Source organism: Corythoichthys intestinalis, chromosome 15, assembly GCF_030265065.1.
Source record: "Corythoichthys intestinalis isolate RoL2023-P3 chromosome 15, ASM3026506v1, whole genome shotgun sequence".
In the NCBI taxonomy this organism is placed as follows: Eukaryota; Metazoa; Chordata; class Actinopteri; order Syngnathiformes; family Syngnathidae; genus Corythoichthys; species Corythoichthys intestinalis.
This window is the reverse complement of record NC_080409.1, coordinates 14,976,754-14,999,096: the sequence shown is the minus strand read 5'-3', so window position 1 is coordinate 14,999,096 and position 22,343 is coordinate 14,976,754. Positions and strand designations below refer to the sequence as shown.

Below are 22,343 nucleotides of genomic sequence, written 5' to 3'. Positions count from 1 at the left end.
GGAACCGTAACTCACTCATTTTCATGGCGTGGGATTAAAAAATTGAATAAATAAAACGATCGCTTCCACACACATCCAAGCGGTCCATTTTATTCAGGAGCACAAAATACCGTGAGAAATATGAAATAAACATGCATTTTAGTGTCTTAGGCACTAAGTACCAAACGGCAGCTGCACTGGTGACCAAGAAAATCAGTTTGGTCGCAATACTTAGCATGTGGGTGGTGAGAGGCTGTATGAGCATGAAGCAGAAAAACATAAAACCCGATCCTTTTCACCCGATTCCCACCCTCTGAAAAATGGCGTGATTGGCCCGATTTCCGATCACGTGATCAGATCGGGACATTTCTAATGAATACAATGTGATCATAAAGAGTCAACCAGTCTTCCCAAACAGAGCTATTCAAGTCATCTGGTGAAAATTCCTCTCGTCTTAATATCGCAGTATACCGTATTGGCCCGAATATAAGACAGCCCTGATTACAAGACGACCCCCTGTTTTTCAAGAGTAAAGTTTGAAAAAAGACTTTTTGAACACCAAATTAATTTTTACACAGAAAATAATTACAGTACATCTAAAACACTATAATAATATATTTGAGAGAAAAACCATGTTATTATGCCTCATTCAAATCTTAATATCTGAACATTTAAATATGTAAACTAAAGTGCAATCATATTCGTAAATGAATGGCCTCTGGTTTTTGAAATATAAATAAACCAATCTATTGTGATAAAACAACAAAATTGCAATAACTGCATAAACCATCAAAGTGAAGTCTAACTCTAACTGTCGTCTTGAAACAAATCTGAATAAGGAAAAACATTGCAATAAAATAATGCAAACTGGTTAAACTTGAGAGTAGCTGAGATTTGTCATGACAGAACATCGCTTCAATGATATCTAGTGCCATCTAGCAACGTGAATGGGTATAATGTCTAGACCGCAAATATAAGACGACCCCTACTTTTTCAGTCTTATATCAATGCAAAAAACAACGTCTTATATTCGGGCCAATACGGTATATCACAATATATCGCAAATCCCTCAAAAGTTGCAATGTCATTTCCCCCCAATATCGTTCAGCCCTAGTTTATTTTATTTGAAAATTAAAGAATATTAACTTTTTAAAAGATTTTTTTTTAGATATTTCGTTTTTAAGGAAAAGAAGATTTGCATGTCTTTTTTTTGAATCAATAAATGAAATTTACCATTTACAGGCTAAAGAAAGGCAATTTGGACATTTTTTAGGTCAAGAATGTCTCTTAAAATTGTTGATTCATTTAATAATCAATTAGTCGATTCATCGTGACAGCCCTAGAGTCAGACAGCGCAAATTCTTCTTCGCTGCCGTGTTGACACCTGGACAGTCGGCTTGTTGTGTGTAAACAAAAATTGGTGTGTCAGTGAGTCTTGCACGTCATTTAACTCTTTTCCAACAATCCAACAAAGCCACATTAGGCTCCATTTGACTACTAGAATCCGCTGTGTTTGCAGGGATGGATGGCAACACGCAAATCCAGCTGGACGCCCCCAAGAAGACTTCAAGGATGCTAGGGACTCTCCGGAATAGTGGCCGATTGAAAAGTCCGCTCTCCCCTCAAGCTGGGAGTTTCAAGAACCAGTCGCCATCTACGCCAGACAAAATGTCACACTCTCCTGGTAAGTCCTGAGTGAATGTTTTTATACGATGTTGTAAAAAAGAAAAATACTTCCAGATAGATGATCCATCTAATGATTTTAAGAAAGCACAACTCAAATGTTTTCGCCAGTAACTTGCTATTTGGATTATTTGTAACTCATTAAGTTAACTAATTAATTAGTTACATTTTTCAGTAACTCCATTTATGTCCAGCTCGGATTTTTTTTTTTACATCCATTCAAAAGTGAGTTAATTTGCCAGATGACTTTAAATTACATCTGTCATAAGCATTCATTAATGCTCATGAGTGTCATGTCATAATTATGACGGTCTTATGACAGTCTTATGACGCCGCTGTCAAATAAAGTGTTACTGGTTTATATTTTTTGATGTAAATATCCTATATTACATTAAGGACAACTGCAGTTTATAGTCAGGTGCGGTTTATCTATAAATAAATGCTGTTTTCCAGTCGAATTTGGTGGGTGGCGGCTTATAGTCAGGTGTGCCTTTTAGTTGGAAAATTGCGGTATATTTTTCAATCTTTTGGCTATGCCATTGTATTTCTGCATTATTTTTTGTTACTTTTTAGCCCTTAAAAAAGAAAAAAAAATATATAAATTAGGTCTGAACAATATTGGAAAAAATTTACATTGCAATATGTATTGCCAAGACTCCACACATACTTTTTGCATTGGTCGCACCCAGTGTTGTTAATCTTACAGAAAAAAGTAATTAATTATAGTTACAAATTACTTCTCCCAAAAAGTAATTGCGTTAGTAACTCAATTACCTGAATGTAAGAGTAATTAATTACTTGGCAAAGTAATTGGTGATAATTACTTTTTTTTTTCCTCAAAAAAAAAAAAAAAAAAAACATTGGCCACACTATGTAAAGTTTTTTTGTGAAGGTTTTTGGTACAATTGGCCCGAGCCCAATTCTTTACCCTAATTTACCCTTTACCCTGAATCAACTGTTAAAAGTTGTTAAAATTGCTCCCATTATTGCATTAGTTCCCTTCTCTCTACTTTCGACATATGAAAGTTTTAAAACTGTGTCATCATTTAAAGATAGATTCAAGTCAAGATTTTGCCGAATTAGAAGTATTTTAGATAAAAAGTTACTTAGGTTCGCTAGGAAGGTTCTCTTCAACAGAGCCGTAATAAAAGGTATACTGCTTTATGATGGCGGCTGTTTACTAACGCATCTAGTGCCGTGTCTGTCATTTTGCATCTAGTTATATCTATATACAGTACATTTGATATCTACCATGTCTACCATATCTACCATAACATGCGGGCGTAGTTTGTACGCTATCGGCTACAACAGGGTTTATTGGAGCTACCTAGCATCGCGTTTGCTCGGCATCACAACTTTCTTGCATCCTCCCCACTCCTGCTCTGCTCTGTCGTCTCGGTGAGTCCGTCTCCCTCAGACTTTTCGACCAATATAATAACGCATAGTAACGCATGCCTTTCCGTCCTCAGTAACGGTAACGGCGTTGCCAAGATGAGAAAAGTAATTAATTAGATTACCCACTACTGAAAAAAATAACGCCGTTAGTAACGCCGTTATATTGTAACGCCGCAACACTGGTCGCACCTAACTTTTTTCTTAAGGTGCACCAGCACAAAAAGTAGGCGCACCCACTTTTTTTATTCTATCCCCTTTAACGTTATTTTTTTAATCACTCTCCATCACAATCATATACAGTGGTATGAAAAACTATCAGAACCTTTTGGAATTTCTGCATAAAATCACCATCAAATGTGATGTGATCTTTGTCAAAATCACACAGATGAAAAAAACTGTGGTTTAACTAAAACCAAACAAACATTTATGGGTTTTCTTATTTTAATGAGAATAGTATGCAAACAATGACAGAAGGGGAAAAATAAGTAAGTGAATCCTCTGCCTAATGAGACTTAAAGAGCTTTTGAAACCAATTTTTACCAAACAATTTAAGTCAGGTGTGTGCCCAATCACTGATGAGTGGTTTAAAGCTGCCCTGCCCACTATAAAACACACACCTGGTAAGAATTGTCTTGATGAGAAGTATTGTCTGATGTGCATCACTGGTCGCTGACACTGGTTGCCATGTTGTTGTTTTGTCAGGCGTTACTTCGCCGCTGAGTAGCGTGGCAGCGCTTTTCCGCACTAAAGACCTCGATGACCAGTCGCAGGAAGATAAACCCGTGGTGCGTTCAAGGACAGGTAAGCAATCAAGCGCAACAACTACATTATGTAGATAAGTGATTTTCTATAGGGTGACCTAACTCTCGCGCGTCCACTTCTCTAGGAGTTTGTTGAATACTCAGAATTTTTATTTGCTCATACTTTTACTGGCGACCTGTTTGGTCACTACTCGCTGTATAGAAAAATATCTCTTTTCTGAGACAGGTTGGTCACCTGTCCATAGTTGTAACCAACATTGGTTAGCGGAAGGTCGATTTTTACCGTATGTCTCCGTATGCCCCCCCAGAACCCAACATGCCCCGCCTGGACTCGATCCTGAAGAAGGGCGCGGCCATTCGTCGCAGCCTGAGATTCAGCTCCAAGAAGGACAAACGACAGGATGCTGTCCAGGAGGCCGAGGAAGAAGGCCAGGCAGAGGAGGAGAAAGAAGAGGAGGCGGAAGAATCGTGGGCAAAGATTGAGGAGACATATACGCTGGCGGAATTGCCGCACATTCCTCTGTCGGGTAAAATTTGAGTGGAAGAATATCTGCATTTGTTTTTCCTGGCTACACAGTTGTTTTTGTCTGTTTGCATGACAGTTTGTGGTATAATATCGTTAAGGTTAAAAATTAATCTAACATTCAACCAATGAAAAAAGTAAGTGTGGAGCCTAGGCAATATGTATCACAATGTTTTCTTTTTCCAATATCGTTCAAGGCTAACCAAACTATTCAAGTTGTATGGTGAAAATTCGTCTAGATTTAATATTGCAATTTAATATCGCAATGTATCGCAAACCCCTCAAAAATCGCAATGATCTGATCGGGACTCTGTATTAGCAGATTTACAAAATCAGGTGACTCTGATTCAGGTGCAAAAATAGGCGATCGGGACATCCCTAACAATTTCATTTTCATTCAATACTCGAAAGCGCGGATTTCAACCTCTCTCCCAGTTTTTATTTGGCATGACAGACCACGGTATACCGGAGATATGATCGTTTTAATGTCATGGTAGGAAATATGTTTTCTCGACTAGAGGGCACTCATGCACTCTGAACGTGTGTGTTTCATTTCTAAAGATTTTTTCTAGTCGAAATTCAAGGATTTTTGTGAATTTCCTTAAGTTATATGGACATGTAATATAGTTTAGAGTACTGTATAATAACAGTTCATATACAGTGGGGCAAATAAGTATTTAGTCAACCACCAGTTGTGCAAGTTCTCGTACTTGAAAAGATTAGAGAGGCCTGTAATCGTCAACATGGGTAAACCTCAACCATGACAGGCAGAATGTGGGAAAAAAAAACAGAAAATCACATTGTTTGATTTTTAAAGAATTTATTTCCAAATTACAGTGGAAAACAAGTATTTAGTCACCTACAAACAAGCAAGATTTCTAGCTGTCAAAGAGGTCCCAACTTCTTCTAACAAGGGCTAACGAGGTCTAACGACGCTCCACTCGTTACCTGCATTAATGGCACCTGATTATCGGTATAAAAGACACCTGTCCACAACTTGAGTCAGTCACACTCCACTATGGCCAAGACCAAAGAGCTGTCAAAGGACACCAGAGACAAAATTGTAGACCTGCACCAGGCTGGGAAGACTGAATCTGGAATAGGTAAAACGCTTGGTGTAAAGAAATCAACTTTGGGAGCAATTATTAGAAAATGGAAGACATACAAGACCACTGATAATCTCCCTCGATCTGGGGCTCCATGCAAGATCTCACCCCGTGGCGTCAAAATGATAACAAGAACGGTGAGCAAAAATCCCAGAACCACACGGGGGGGGCTAGTGAATGACCTAGAGAGAGCTGGGACCACAGTAACAAAGGCTACTGTCAGTAACACAATGAGGGACTCAAATCCTGCACTGCCAGACGTGTCCCCCTGCTGAAGCCAGTGCATGTCCAGGCCCGTCTGCGGTTCGCTAGAGAGCATTTGGATGATCCAGAAGAGGACTGGCAGAATGTGTTATGGTCTGATGAAACCAAAATAGAACTTTTTGGTAGAAACACAGGTTCTCGTGTTTGGAGGAGAAAGAATACTGAATTGCATCCAAAGAACACCATACCCACTGTGAAGCATGGGGGTGGAAACATCATGCTTTGGGCCTGTTTTTCTGCAAAGGGACCAGGACGACTGATCTGTGTAAAGAAAAGAATGAATGTGGCCATGTATCAAGAGATTTTGAGTGAAAATCTCCTTCCATCAGCAAGGGCATTGAAGATGAGACGTGGCTGGGTCTTTCAGCATGACAATGATCCCAATCACACAGCCAGGGCAACAAAGGAGTGGCTTCGTAAGAAGCATTTCAAGGTCCTGGAGTGGCCTAGCCAGTCTCCAGATCTCAACCCCTTAGAAAATCTGTGGAGGGAGTTGAAAGTCCATGTTGCCCAACGACAGCCCCAAAACATCATTGCTCTAGAGGAGATCTGCATGTACAGTGCCTTGCAAAAGTATTCGGCCCCCTTGAACCTTGCAACCTTTCGCCACATTTCAGGCTTCAAACATAAAGATATAAAATTTTAATTTTTTGTCAAGAATCAACAACAAGTGGGACACAATCGTGAAGTGGAACAAAATTTATTGGATAATTTAAACTTTTTTAACAAATAAAAAACTGAAAAGTGGGGCGTGCAATATTATTCGGCCCCCTTGCGTTAATACTTTGTAGCGCCACCTTTTGCTCCAATTACAGCTGCAAGTCGCTTGGGGTATGTTTCTATCAGTTTTGCACATCGAGAGACTGACATTCTTGCCCATTCTTCCTTGCAAAACAGCTCGAGCTCAGTGAGGTTGGATGGAGAGTGTTTGTGAACAGCAGTCTTCAGCTCTTTCCACAGATTCTCGATTGGATTCAGGTCTGGACTTTGACTTGGCCATTCTAACACCTGGATACGTTTATTTTTGAACAATTCCATTGTAGATTTGGCTTTATGTTTTGGATCATTGTCCTGTTGGAAGATAAATCTCCGTCCCAGTCTCAGGACTTGTGCAGATACCAACAGGTTTTCTTCCAGAATGTTCCTGTATTTGGCTGCATCCATCTTCCCGTCAATTTTAACCATCTTTCCTGTCCCTGCTGAAGAAAAGCAGGCCCAAACCATGATGCTGCCACCACCATGTTTGACAGTGGGGATGGTGTGTTCAGGGTGATGAGCTGTGTTGCTTTGACGCCAAACATATCGTTTTGCATTGTGGCCAAAAAGTTCAATTTTGGTTTCATCTGACCAGAGCACCTTCTTCCACATGTTTGGTGTGTCTCCCAGGTGGCTTGTGGCAAACTTTAAATGAGACTTTTTATGGATATCTTTGAGAAATGGCTTTCTTCTTGCCACTCTTCCATAAAGGCCATATTTGTGCAGTGTACGACTCATTGTTGTCCCATGGACAGACTCTCCCACCTCAGCTGTAGATCTCTGCAGTTCATCCAGAGTGATCATGGGCCTCTTGGCTGCATCTCTGATCAGTTTTCTCCTTGTTTAAGAAGAAAGTTTGGAAGGACGGCCGGGTCTTGGTAGATTTGCAGTGGTCTGATGCTCCTTCCATTTCAATATGATGGTTTGCACAGTGCTCCTTGAGATGTTTAAAGCTTGGGAAATCTTTTTGTATCCAAATCCGGCTTTAAACTTCTCCACAACAGTATCTCGGACCTGCCTGGTGTGTTCCTTGGTTTTCATAATGCTCTCTGCACTTTAAACAGAACCCTGAGACTATCACAGAGCAGGTGCATTTATACGAAGACTTGATTACACACCGGTGGATTCTATTTATCATCATCGGTCATTTAGGACAACATTGGATCATTCAGAGATCCTCACTGAACTTCTGGAGTAAGTTTGCTGCACTGAAAGTAAAGGGGCCGAATAATTTTGCACGCCCCACTTTTCAGTTTTTTATTTGTTAAAAAAGTTTAAATTATCCAATAAATGTTGTTCCACTTCACGATTGTGTTCCACTTGTTGTTGATTCTTGACAAAAAAATTAAATTTCATATCTTTATGTTTGAAGCCTGAAATGTGGCGAAAGGTTGCAAGATTCAAGGGGGCCGAATACTTTTGCAAGGCACTGTAGGAATGGGCCAAAATACCAGCAACAGTGTGTGAAAAGCTTGTGAAGAGTTACAGAAAACGTTTGGCCTCAGTTATTGTCAACAAAGGGTACATAACAAAGTATTGAGATGAACTTTTGGTATTGACTAAATACCTATTTTCCACCATGATTTGCAAATAAATTCTTTAAGAATCAAACAATGTGATTTTCTTTTTTTTTTCCCCACATTCTGTCTCTCATGGTTGAGGTTTACCCATGTTGACAATTACAGGCCTCTCGAATATTTTCAAGTGGGAGGACTTGCACAATTAGTGGTTGACTAAATACTTAATTGTCCCACTGTACATGACATTGCACTGCAAAAGAAAATGCCGTTGTTTAAGAAAAAAATCATCAGACATAAGCAGTTGCTCATTACTTGAGTATTCTTTTCACTGAATACTTTTTGACTTGAACATAAGTAAATAATTGGATTGGATGACTACTTGAGTAATAATATTTTAAAGTAACGTTACTCTTACTTGAGTCAAATTTTTGGCTACTCTGCTACCTCTAGTAATGGCACACCTCAATTGTGAACTCAGTGTCCTTTTGGCTGTTTGTAGTCATGCAGATCAACAAGCTGATTGAAATGGAGGTCCTGGAGGAGGCGCACCTTCACCTGCTGGCCCTGCGGGGTGAGTTTGAAAGAGAGCGTCTGCGCCTGACCCAGGAGGACTCCCCTGTGGAGCTGGCAAAAAAGGAGAAGGACCTCAGCCTCCTCTACAGCAACCTACGCCTCAAGATGGCCTCTATCGTGCGCACCTCCGTCTCATTACCCGCCAGGAACGCGGGGCTGCTGGTTCACGTGGCCCGCATCATCCAGGAAGAGGACAAGAGAGCCCGGGAACCCGGCGGCCTCCAGGGGAGCTGGATGGACGCTTGGAGGGAGGCGGTGGACCAGGGTGCTCAGGACAAGGTGGAGGGCGTACACCTGGAGTCCACGAACCACAGGTGGGTAGACTAAACTCCAGACTAGTCCTGCCCATCATTTTGTGTAGTTATTTCATCACTGATTATTTAGGGCATGAGTCGACTGATATAGAAATCGCGTTATTTACTGTTCTATGAGTCTGGGCTTTAGATTTTGGCTGGAAATATCCATTGGAGCCAAAAGCAACGCACTGAGACGTTAGACTGTTTTCCAAAGCAAAAGCTGTGGACTATACTACAAAGCCGGTTTTCTGAATTAGCAAGATAACTTCAAGAGTAACTTCATCACGTGCGACCTAAGTTCGCAGCTAAGCGAGACTACGAAAGGTGGATATGTTGGAACCGAGAAGTGTTGCCATGGCAACACACGCCACACGTCAAACTTGGTCGTCTCAGAGTTAGATCTTGCTTAACCCAAGGATTCCAATTAACCACGCTCTATTTAAACAGCACTCCTCTGCGGACGTGTCCTCCTGACAATGACAGCGTTCCTGGACGACCCATATTGGCGCGCGGATTGTGAGGGGCTCTCTTCGGAGGGCACGGGTTTTTGGAGACCGCCAGAATCCGCTGGCGTACCCGGAAGATGTTCTCCATGAAAGATCTAGATTTTCAGCTGAGGGAATTCGTTACCTGTGCCAGCTGATCGAGGCGGACGTCACTAATGTAACCCGCCGAAGTCAGGCCCTCACAACCGCGCAGATTGTGTGTCTATCTGTGCGCTCTTTCGCCAGGGACAATATATGCATTCCATCGGTAATGCTGAATATCTGTGTAAGAACACTGTATGCCGTGCGATTCGGAGTGGGGTATGGAAACGCTTCAAATTGATTGTTGAAATCGCTGAATGTAAACAAATGCGGTGCTTTGCTCTCATACAAGAAATGTATTTAACAAACTTTTCTAGCGTTATTTCAATCATAGAAATATCTAGACTATTTAAACATTGAGAAAACTTGCGTTTTTTTCTGCCAGCTCGAAGAGATTAAAATAAATGTCAAATCCAATGATAGGACAGACGCACAAATATAAAAGATATAAATGTTTATTGAATATGCATCTTACAGTCTTGTTTAACTGTGAAAATTTGTTACAAAAGACGGGCTTTAATTTACGCAGCAACACATGGCATCCCCGCATTTCCTTCTTCTCCTGAGTCCTCACTAATATAACATAAAATTTCAATCCATTCAACGTTCAAATGTTTGGGGTCTAACCAACCCCAAACGTTTGAACGGTAGTGCATATTTCTTAATTGAAAATATAAAAAAAAATATATTAAAATGAAATAAATATAATATTTACTGTTAAAGGGGTCAAAAAAAGAAGATTAGGACAAATTTTAATTTATTTCAACCTAGATCAAATCCTAGGCAAAAAGGATTGGACGTCTATTGATTCAATGACAGCTAATGATTCAGAAAAACCCAAAAAATGAATATTTATATTTATTTCCCCGTTTTAAAAAAATGAAAATGTAAGATGTGTTGGTTTTTTAGTTTAAAATATTTTAAAAACTTAACAAAAATGAACACATTTAGTTATTTCAATAAAAAAACACAAAAAGCTATATTCATTTTTAAATTGAATATATAAAAAAATATATTTAAAAAAAACTAATAAATATTATAATTAGAGATGTGATCGGGTCCGATCACGTCATTTTCTAAGTATCGGAATCGGCAAAAAAGTATCGGCCATGCCTTTTATTAATATATATATATATTTTAATTAAATCGTTTTCTAATTGTATTTAACGTTACAGACATAATATGTTACGCTTATCCAGAGCCTTTAATTTAGGCTTAACATAGGGTTATCAAATATATCCCAATAATGATGGCAAGTAATTTATTAATAAATGTGTCACGTTAAAATATTTAATGGTATTAATATGTACGCTGCACGATCCTCTCACTCATTGTCGCGCTCAATCAGTTATGAGGCCGCTTTCCTTATTTAGAGAGATAATAGGCAGCGTAAAATGTGTAGAGTGAATTTTGGCAGCCTTTGAAGTCGTTCTCCAATTGGCTTAAACCATGTAATCCCTCTCCCTATGACTAGAAATATCATAGGAAGCAATGTGGGGAAGCAAGGTGGGATAAGATCTTTGTCTTAACACCTTAACTTATTTCCCAAAGCAGAGAAGATATATCCATTGGTAGCATGACGCACAGTCATGGTTTTAATTCCCATCATGGTTTCACTTCCCATCATGCATTGGGCATGCTGCAGTATCATTGACTGAAAGCTCAACAAATAGACCCTACTCACATGACGTCACACCCACGCCTCCACGCCATATTGTCCGTCTACTCGTCTTGTTGACGCATTACCGCTACGTAAATTCCTCCTATTATGGCGTGTTTTTCTGCTCGTTAACATTAATAATCAAAATGGTGAAGGCGTGTGTGGCGGTTGGTTGCAATAACAGAGAAGATAGATGGAAAGACTTGAAGTTCTACCGTATTCCGAGAGACCCGGAGAGGAGAGCGAGATGGACTGCTGCAATTCGACGAGAAAACTGGGCTCCAAACGATTACCACAGATTATGTAGCAGTCATTTTATATCTGGTAAGATGCATTTAATATAGAGGGTTTTGGGCTGACAACCACAATTAAGATCATTGCGAGGCTAATCGCCGACAACATACAGTTTCAAATTCAAGATGCTTATTTCTTCCACCATCATTACATTTTGAATAATATTTAGCTGGTACCAAGTGAAAGAAGCCTGGCCTCGTCTACGGATCATCAGTTAAACAGGTGTGTCCAAACCTTTTGCAAAGGGGGCCAGATTTGGTGTGGTAAAAATGCGGGGGCTACCTTGGGTGATTTACATAGAACAATATATTTAAACAAATTTTAGCAAGCCCTTCTGTGTGTCACATTTGCTTTATTTTTTTTAATTCAGAATTTCAACAGTCTCGTCTTTGTGGCGTTCTCTTTCGACACTCGGGCTCTTGCGAAATACTGCTGCTGTGAAATTAAACTAGCTTCAAGTTGCTATAATTTCTCGCTGCGTATCTTCCCTGTAATGTTGTCGTACATGTCAGCGTGTCTTGTTCGGTAATATCATTATCGTGTCACATCGAACTCTTTGAAAACAGCGACAGACTCTTTGCAAATGAGGCAGACACAGTTGTTGCGTGTTTTATTAAAGAAATAGTCCAATATCCACCTATCCTTGAAGCGTCGGCCATCGCAGTCAACTTTTTTTTTTATTGTCGCCATTTTAGAAAATTGGAAGTAAAGGGTCACACGGGGTAATGTTGCTTAGAGTGCTGCTCTTAATGTTTTTCAAACTTTCGTGACAATAGGCTGATTTTGTGTGGACAAGATAGTTGTAGATATCAGGGTAGCAGATGTCAGGCAGAGAGGGCGAAGACAGCGGGTCGAAAAATATCGATTTAGGCATCAAATATGGATCTGGCGAATGGATAGACTGAAGCTTTTCCACAACGCCTTTTATGCAACGCATCCATTGAGTTTACAGCGTCTGAAAGCACAGGGGCTTCCATGAATTGCACTATAAATTGCACGACAAATTGAAACCATTGAGAATACGGATAAACAAAGACGGACAATATGGCGGCCGGATACAGCAACACGTCATTCTGTGACGTTGGTGAGTAGGGTCTATATACACTATATGGCAGTACTTCGTCACAATACACAAAGTCACAAGTCTTTCTATCCGTGGATCCCTCTTACAGAAAGAATTCAAAATGTAAATGCCATCTTGAGAATTTGTCATAATAAACAAATACAGTACTTATGTACTGTATGTTGAATGTATATATTCGTCCAAGTTTTCATTTTTTTCTTAATGCATTGCCAAAATGTATATGATCGGGAAAAATTATCAGGAATGATTGGAATTGAATCGGGAGCAAAAAAAAAAAAAAAAAAGCAATCGGATCGGGAAATATCGGGATCGGCAGATACTCAAACTAAAACGATCGGGAGCAAAAAAACATGATCAGAACAACCCTAATTATAATATTTCCTTTTAGAGGGGTCAAAAAAGGAAGATTGGTGTCAGACAGAGACAACGAGGTGGACTCAGTTGCGGAGTTTCGGGCAAAAAACTTTTATTTTGAACACAGAAGTTCTTCCACTGACATGCGGGGATGAGAAAAAGTACAAACAGAAAGCGTTCCAACAGAGGAATGAGTCAGGATGACTAGAAACAGAAAAAGGTCAAACACTAAGCACTCCAAAGGGGAGGAAAGGTAACAACATAAAATGCTCCAAAAAGAGGAAAAGTCAGGATTACTATGATCAAAATTTACAAACACAAAGCGCTCCAAATGGAGGATAAATATACAGGATTACTATGAAAGCTATGACAAAAGGCTGCTGTGACTTACTTGAGTAGAAAGTCACTTCTGCACTGGACAAGGGAAAGTAAGGCAATATATTCACAGGAGGTAATGGGGAACAGGTGGAAACAATAGGTGATTAGGTGACCAGAGGAAGAGCAAGTACGCAGACACGAGGAGGGTGAAGCCTTCAAATTAAAACAGGAAATGACATGACATGACAATTGGGACTTTTTTTTTTTTTTTTTTTACTCTATTTCAGCCTGGATCAAATGCTAGGCAAAATGGATTGGACATCTATTGAGTCAATGACAGCTAATGAATTACAAAAAAAAAAAAAAAAAAAAAAAAAGAGGCTTAAAATCTTAAAATTTGTTCTTTTTTTCATGGAATTGTTGTGAAAATCTTATCGGTTGATTGATGTGAAAAAGTTTTAGCTTCCAGGCCCAGTCCGTATCACCCGCCACTAGCTAAAGTGCTATAGAAGTCGAGTTTAGTCAGTTAGTCCTTATTAAATGCAAATCCGTGCCACCCTCAGTAACGCCTCATGGCTGGCAGTCCACCTGGGCCTTCTGGGCACTGCGGTGGTGAACGATCTGGAGAAGGTGAAGAAGGAGCTTTGCCGCTGCTACCCGCCCAGCTTCCAAGTCTTTGCCACCTACGTACGCAGCTACCACGCTGCCGTTTGCCGCCACCTGTGCACGCTGGAGACCCGCGCAACACTCCTCCGTGACCTCTACGCCCTTCTGGATTGGATCTTGCACCGCTACCGCAGGTCAGGCCCTAGTTTTTTCATCGACGTATCAATCATGAACTGTTCATGCTGAATCTCGGCATCGGTGTCCTTTATTACCAATTATTATACTTGTCATTATTAATGAACAACTGTTGACAGTGAGAGGATCTTGGGAAGTCTCACCCTCCAACCCGAAATGAGCGACATTGACGCCAACATGGACTTGGACGACAACTTCCTGCTAAGGCTGAGGCAGAAGTTCTGCGACACTGTTAAGGTTAGGTCATATGCTATTTAGCTCGTTGGATAACCTATACAACGATAGACGTTAATCTCATTTGACCTAATTGTTTCTGAACTTCGTAATTTTCGAACCATGAGCTGCTACTTTTTCCCTCACTTTGAACCCTGCGGTTTATAGTCCAGTGCTGCATATAAAGATAGTCACCGGATTACGATGTACCCGATTGACGTGATTTCAACTTTACGACGCCGTAGTCTCTTCTGCCATTTTAGCCTGGGTCGACTGACATCAATGTTGTTTTTGTCAGCAATGACTATAATGAAAATATTTCGTCAACGAAACATTTTTACATGCTGATGACGAGTCTATAACGAGCTAAAAACGTGGTCTGGGAGACTAAAACATAAGGTGCTATCTTTCGTCTGACGAGACGAGAGCGAGACAAAAATGCGCAATAGTTTCCATCACATTTTATGTGTGATTAGCCTGCATTGTAGCAGTGTCTGGTTGTTTCACACTGTTGACATGCTGCTGCTCGCCAGTCTCCATGCTTGCACACATGCACACGGTAAGATTTGTTTTCTTATATTGGCCAAAAAGAATATGCAATGTTATTTTAGCCTAAAAGGTCTGTACTGAGTGATCATCACACACTAAATGTAACACTTAACATTAGCATAGCATTGGCATTAGCATTAGTCTAATGCTAATGGCGAGCGTCCTCTTAAACTCTCGGAGAACTTTTTTTTACATAAAGTTCATGGCGTCCAGGTGGGTATATTTAATTAAAAATGATCTGTTTTCCTGCTGAGTGTGTATTGTCATCAAGTTGGCGTTGTCCTTGTAGATAGACGCTACAAAATGTGCTCGTCTGTCAATGTTCATTCGAAATAGTTGGAAACCTTTATTCATTTTTGGAGTAAATTTTTATGATTTTACAGATGAAAACATTTTTCATAAACGTCGATCAAAACTAGACGAAAATAGTCTTGAGTTTTCATTAACAAAAACTAGTCAAGGACACACACATTGTGAGATGAGTAAAATATGACCAAAGCTTATCAGTAATATTGTCCAAAAGACTAAGACGAAAATTAAAAGGTCTGCCAAAAACAACACTGACTGACACGGAGATGAAAAAGACATTAACCTGGCCGCGTCCTAGTATAATGTCCGGGACTTAACCAGGACACGACATGTATGAAAGCAGCCGGTTAATTCCCGGGTCACGGCACGAAGGCTGATGACGTAAAGATAATGGCGCTCCGATCCTCATTTTCTCTTTCTTCGCAGTAAGACGAAAAGTGGTAAACAAACGTCGCAATTTCAGTGGTACCTCAATATACGAACAGGTCGACATACGATCTTTTTGACAACCGACGTAAAATTTGACTCGTCATTTGTCTCGGCATGCTTGAAATACAATGATTTACAACAGCGTTGCAATTTAATTGTCATTTCATCAATCCCGCAAGACGGCAGCAAGACGGATTTTCTTGCGAGAGAAATCAACAGGGATTAGAAGAAGGATTGTGCAGGTGGTGAAAAAAATGTCTGAAAGCTATGACACGGGTAAATCCCAAATCACATCACACGGGAGTTTAGCGGGACATACTGTAAGTCTGAAAGTTTTTTTTTTTTTTTTAATAGCAGTGTAACAGTAACACCTCTCAGCATTGATGGTAAATAACGTTTTTTTTTTTTAAACTTTATTTTAGGTCTGCAACTAACATTTTTTTTTTTTTTTTTATAATTGATTAATCAGACGATTAAACGATTAAGCCGATAAATGTCTCTTTTTTCAATTACCTTCACGATTTAACTTGAATTGTTTTAGGCATGTTGTGAGTAACAATGAAGACAAAATGGATGAATAAAGTCCTGTTCATTCAAATTAAAAAAAGTACTCCTGATTGACATTTTTTTTCTTGTGGACAAATGAATGAAAGCACTGATATAAATTGTGTCAATGACTACTTCATTTTCTTTAAACAAACTGAACAACAAAATCGAATAAGGAGGAAGCAGACTGTAATGAATCAGTTTTCTCTATCATGTTTATCAATACAATCCAATTTACTGTCTGAATGGGATTCTATGTTGCATGGACGTGCGGGGGACGGGTGGCGGGTGCTTGTGCACCTGCCCCTACATGCCCAAAGTGCCCCATTTTTTGGTGCATATGTGTGGGCTGGCCGACTGTGCAGGCACGCCACCGCCCACCGAGTACTTTACTTGAACACTAAAAACACCTTTCAAAAAAACAAAACCAAAAGGAAAACATCTGCATGCCGCTAAGCTGCCATAAAAAAATACTGTGTTGATGGTGGCTGAGTTACCATCTGATGTGGTATGTTCTCAGATGAACAACAAGTTGAAGGAAGAAAAGAGGCAAGACTGAGTCCATAGACTTCATAATATATTGACGGGACATGGGGCCGATTAATAGGGGTCTATCTCCGTCAAAGCTGACCGAGTGGAAACACAAAGAGCTTTTTACGTTGAAAATTCTTGTGAATAAATGCTTCAATCCCTGAATTCTTTTTAGACGTAGACGTAAAACGGTCTCGATTCTTGGTTAAAAGCAAAAAAAAAAAAAAGTGCAGTTAGCATTTATTTTGAGAGTAAGCAAATGTAGCGGCAGCCCTATGAAAAGAGCTTTTTCTGTTGAAAATTCTTGTGAATAAATGCTTAAATCCCTGAATTATTTATAAATATGGACATAAAATAGTCTCGATTCTTGGTTTAAAGCAAAAAAACCGTGCAGTTAGCATTTATTTTACGTAAAAATTGCGAACTAGGATGCCAATGCCGTAGTGGCTAGTTTCTCTCATTGATTTTTTTCACGTTTTGAAAATGCATGCATGGTACGAAATATATAATAATTACACTACCTTAGCGTACATAATGAAAAATCCCATTTGATACACTACAGCTCAAAAGTTTGTGGTCACTTAGACCCCAAACTTTTGAACGGTAGAGTACCTTGAATCCTCGAACAAATCACTCCTGAGACAATCCTTCCTGTTTGTATGTGGTACAGCTTTCGTACTTTTTCAACCTTAATCCGGCGTTGGATCACTGCATGTGTTTTGAGAAAAGTCTGACCGACTGAAGCGGCGTGTGGGACGGCCCCCTACTTGAAGGTGTGGCGCAGTGTCTGGGGAATGTATCCCCTCAATATCATTATGAAGTCTGTGCTGAGTCACAGCCAGAAAGTGTTGATGACAGTGTTGGTTTCTATTCACTATTTCCCCCTCCCAATTAAAGTCTGTCACAGTCAAAGCCAAGTACACTGTAAAGCTGGTTAAGTTATCTTGTTGTAAGGTGTATTAAATATTGTTCTTGTGCCCCTTTTGATCTAAGACCACCTGCCCCTCCATTGGTCTCTATACGGCCCTGCTCTGTTGAAAGGAAAATCTAAGCTGTTATATGAATGAGTTTATGTGTGTGGTTTCTTTATAAAAAGAAATGTAGACAACTTACCATCTACCAATAACTCAACTTCTCTAAAATGCAATACAAATGGACAGTTAAGACACAGATTAGCATAATCGCTAAGTAGCTTAGTGCTCCATGCTAAGTAGGAACGTCTCATCAGTAAAGAATCCAAACAATGCAATTGGCTTCATTTACTCACCTCTGACGGAGGCATACTGGATATAACAACACAAAAAACAATCTAACTCTCGATACTTCATAATATTATTGATTCAGCAACCCAACCTGAGTTTAGCAGTAAATTTTTACTCTCATGCTCTAATCGCTGACGCGCGCGAAGACTCTCGTTACACACAAACAAGGACCCAAACGGGACTGCTCAGAACTGTTGGCAAAAATCAATTATCAAATTTGTTGGCAACCAATTTATTAGTAGACTCTATTAATATGTTGTATAATACATGTTTTTTTTTTTTTTTTTTTTTTTTTTTTTTAGATTTAGGGGGTATTTAGGGGTACTTAAAGGGTTAATTACGACTTACGTGGAAATTGAGGTTATTTTGCCAGCGCAGGAGCGGAACTGGTTCGTAACCTGGGGACTACCTCGATTTGGATTTTTGCAGGCCAATCTCATTGCATCTTTTAATTTAGTGGATTTTATAGTCCAAAAATTACAGCACAGTATTTGCATTTCCAAATGGCACTTCTTTTATTCCCCCCAGTTATTTTAACACACAGGAATTATTTTTATAAGTGATACAATTATTTTTGCAAATACAATTTTTTGGGCAAATGCACAATTTAGAAAAAAATATATGAGCACAAATTATTTTTACACCAATTTTTTCCCATACTTCTGGAACATGTTTTAAATGGCACCACTTTTGAATTGATTGTCACCGAAAACGTCTTCCATTTCCCCCCCAGGTGGACATGAGAGCGTTTTTGGATCGTCTGGTGGAGCTGGAGAACGAAGAATTGTGGAGCGTGAGGAAACGCCCCGACATGGATGACGACCACATGTTTACCTCCGACTTTAGCATGGACATCTGCACGGTCAGCCAGCGCAATTGACTCTTAAAATGGCCAGTTGAGGGCAGCAGACCGTCATGCGCCTGTGTTGGCAGAAAGTGAGAGGAAATGTGGTGAACGCCAGCCGTTTGAACGCCGAGCTGGAAGGAGAAGTGACAGCTTCCTGCCTTGGCCAGCTGAAGGATTTCCCCATGAGGTTGTGTGTTTTACTCACTCACGCTGATCAAGTTTCTCCCAGAAGGCAAACATGTGAAATCATCCAAAAACAGAAAAGGCTAATAATGCTATTTTGCTTAATGTAGCAACAGTCATATCACACGTACAGTGTGGCAGATAAGTATTTAGTCAACCACCAATTGTGCAAGTTCTCCTACTTGAAAAGATTAGAGAGGCCTATAATTGTCAACATGGGTAAACCTCAACCATGAGAGAAAGAATGTGGGAAAAAAAAACAGAAAATCACATTGTTTGATCTTTATAGAATTTATTTCCAAATTAGAGTGGAAAATAAGTATTTGGTCACCTAAAAACAAGCAAGATTTCTGGCTGTCAAAGAGGTCTAACTACTTCTAACGAGGTCTAACGAGGCTCCACTCGTTACCTGTATTAATGGCACCTGTTTTAACTCATCATCGGTATAAAAGACACCTGTCCACAAGCTCAGTCAGTCACACTCCAAACTCCACTATGGCCAAGAACAAAGAGCTGTCGAAGGACACCAGAGACAAAATTGTAGACCTGCAAAGACTGAATCTGCAATAGGTAAAACGCTTGGTGTAAGGAAATCAACTGTGGGAGCAATTATTAGAAAATGGAAGACATACAAGACCACTGATAATCTCACTCGATCTGCAAAAATCCCAGAACCACACGGGCGGACCTAGTGAATGACCTACAGAGAGCTGGGACCACAGTAACAACGGCTACTATCAGTAACACAATGCGCTGCAAGGGACTCAAATCCTGCACTGCCAGACGTGTCCCCCTGCTGAAGAAAGTACACGTCCAGGCCCGTCTGCGGTTCGCTAGAGAGCATTTGGATGATCCAGAAGAGGACTGGGAGAATGTGTTATGGTCAGATGAAACCAAAATAGAACTTTTTGGTAGAAACACAGGTTCTCATGTTTGGAGGAGAAAGAATACTGAATTGCACCATACCCACTGTGAAGCATGGGGGTCCTACAAAAGGACCAGGACGACTGATCTGTGTCAAGGAAAGAATGAATGGGGCAATGTATCGAGAGATTTTGAGTGAAAATCTCCTGGGTCTTTCAGCATGACAACGATCCCAAACACACAGCCAGGGCAACAAAGGAGTGGCTTCGTAAGAAGCATTTCAAGCGCAGCCTTAAAAATGCCCATAAATCTACAGGAAGTGACCCTAAAATCAAAGGAACACTCCCCCAGAAAACCATAAAAAATCCCGAAAAAGGAAAAAAAAAAAAAAGCAAAAAATCATAGAAAACACACACAAAAAAAAACGCTAGTGAAAAAAAAATCATGCGAAAACAGCAAAAAACATAAAACCCAGAAACGACACAAAACAGGGAAAACTGGGAAAAAATTAAAAACTGACAAAAACAGCAAAAATAACACACGTAACACAGCAAAAGCAACCAAAACCACCCAAAATTTGCAAAAAAATGATGATTTCAGGTGACTTCCTGTTGATGTTAGGGTCATTTTTTTGCCATTGGAAATGAATGCAAAGCAAATCATCCCCACAATTGAGAGGATATTACTTTGATTTCATTGAAAATAACCATAGTGGAAAGTAAATGATCCAATCAAAGTGGGACATTTTTGTGTTAATCTAATACAAGGCAGGTTCTCATGCTATTGAGCATTTTTTTTTAAAAATCCCCATATGGTGCATGATTATAAAACAAATATAAGGAGACTCAATTGAACCAATTCAACATGTGTGTACAGTTCAGTTTAAGACTGTCATGTTGTTTTTTTGTGCAGATTCGACAACGAGTTCCGACGCTGTTGCTCGTCCATGCGCGCTGATGAGCCACTCTGGAGCGAATATTGCATCTCTTACGTAAACTCCTTCAGTGCCTTACAGTAAGTCACCTGACACGCTCACACACTCGCAAACTTCATTCCAGGAGGGAGCGTCCCGTGACAGCTTGCATAAGGTCTTCCTACAAACAGTGTTAATTTTTACTTCCGCTGTTTCCACTAGTGGTGTAATTTTGTATAATACAAAAACTTTTTTTTTTTTGCTTCAATTGACGATATCTTTGTATAACTTATTTTGTTGCTTTGTAGCCCTTGAAAAAAAAGGTCTTAAATCTTTTCTGATTCTCATCCTATAAATCTGGCCGGATCACGTGATTGGATCGGGGACAACCCTGGTTTTACATGTTTGTTATCATTTGTTTTTACTTGAAGTCACATGATGCACAATCAACAGTGACTCCATTTCTTATCTAATCCAGAAGCGCTCTGCTTTCTCTCAATGGGCGCCTGACATTTAATTAAGTCTTTTAACGCCTACAAACTCACTCAAGAGAAAATATTTCCACACCCTTATCACTGTCTTGTAAATCAGACTCAAAAACAGAAATGACAAGCGTCCATGTTTGTTAGGCGCCATTTGGAGGATGAGTACGCTGAGTGCAGCCCGCTAGCGGTGGAAGAGGTGGACAAGGAGGTGCAGCGTGTCATCCTTGGGCTCCTGGAAAGCGTCCAAGAGCAGTTCAAGGATGACGTCAAGGTGCACAAGCCTTTTTGTTCTAGTTTCACTCATTGGCTCCTGTGGTTTTTTAAATGAGTAGATCATTTTTGCAATAATTTTAATGCAATCATTTTATTTATAGACTGTATCCAGTTATTTTGTTGATTTTCTTCTAAATTCATGAAATATGTTTGACGATAAGTGCTGAAAACATGGGCACAAGCTGAAAGCAATAGAGTGCTGAATCTCGGAGTTGTAGCCAGATTTTTGCCAGTTTTTTTTTTAGGCGGGTCTAGTATTGAATCAGGTGTCGTCAAGTCCTGCTTTCTGGCCCCTTAAACTAAATGTTCAAGGCTTTAAAAATTATGCAGACTTCAAGGTTAAAGAAATATTTTTACATTATTTATTAGAGTTGTCTGATATTATCAGGTACCACGAATAAGAGAACATAAGATAAAATCGTTGCGGGATACGGTATAAGAGAATATAAGATCATTGCGGGAAAAGAGCCGATATTATAGGCTACCCGATAATATCTGCCAATAAATGCCTTCAAAGTGAATGTAGAAAGCCTTCTGCCTTTGCACAAGGGCTGGTCACAGTTAAACACAGCAGTTATGCCTATTGACCATTAGATGTCTCCAAATTAGCAGACCATTTGCATTCATGGTACAAAAATTAAATGAACAATAAATGATTGAAATATACTAAATTATAAACTCGTTACATACCTCATTCACTGTACTGAAGCTGTTTGCCTTTGTTATTTTGAGCCAAAAGCACTGTGTGAGCCATATGTGATAGGGCAGTGCCTTACTGTCACGTCACACTTATTCCACTTATTCCAAAAAACGACTACAGTGGTACTTCTACTTACGAACATCTCTACAAACATAATTTTCAGGTTACAACGCGTTTAAACGGGGAAAAAAATGCCTCTTGTTATCAGTAACAAATTTCAGATTACAAGAGGCAAAAATACTATATAATAATGTAAAAGATGCATATTTACAGTGGCACTATTAC

The 22,343-nt window shown here is 39.7% G+C and overlaps 1 protein-coding gene across 4 annotated transcripts in view; it reads left to right on the top strand.

Annotated features, from left to right (window-relative positions):
* The window catches only part of exoc3l4 (exocyst complex component 3-like 4), a 61,065-nt gene that overhangs the window by 22,198 nt on the left and 16,524 nt on the right, over positions 1-22,343 (top strand). For all 4 annotated transcript variants that reach the window (XM_057859230.1, XM_057859229.1, XM_057859232.1 and 1 more), the window contains exons 2-11: positions 1,499-1,663; positions 3,760-3,858; positions 4,127-4,345; positions 8,487-8,874; positions 13,717-13,953; positions 14,074-14,191; positions 18,527-18,655; positions 18,727-18,827; positions 20,600-20,701; positions 21,230-21,356. In XM_057859230.1, coding sequence (XP_057715213.1) covers positions 1,501-1,663; positions 3,760-3,858; positions 4,127-4,345; positions 8,487-8,874; positions 13,717-13,953; positions 14,074-14,191; positions 18,527-18,655; positions 18,727-18,827; positions 20,600-20,701; positions 21,230-21,356 — 1,683 coding nt within the window. In that variant the 5' untranslated portion in view covers positions 1,499-1,500. The remainder of the gene's footprint in view (positions 1-1,498; positions 1,664-3,759; positions 3,859-4,126; positions 4,346-8,486; positions 8,875-13,716; positions 13,954-14,073; positions 14,192-18,526; positions 18,656-18,726; positions 18,828-20,599; positions 20,702-21,229; positions 21,357-22,343) is intronic.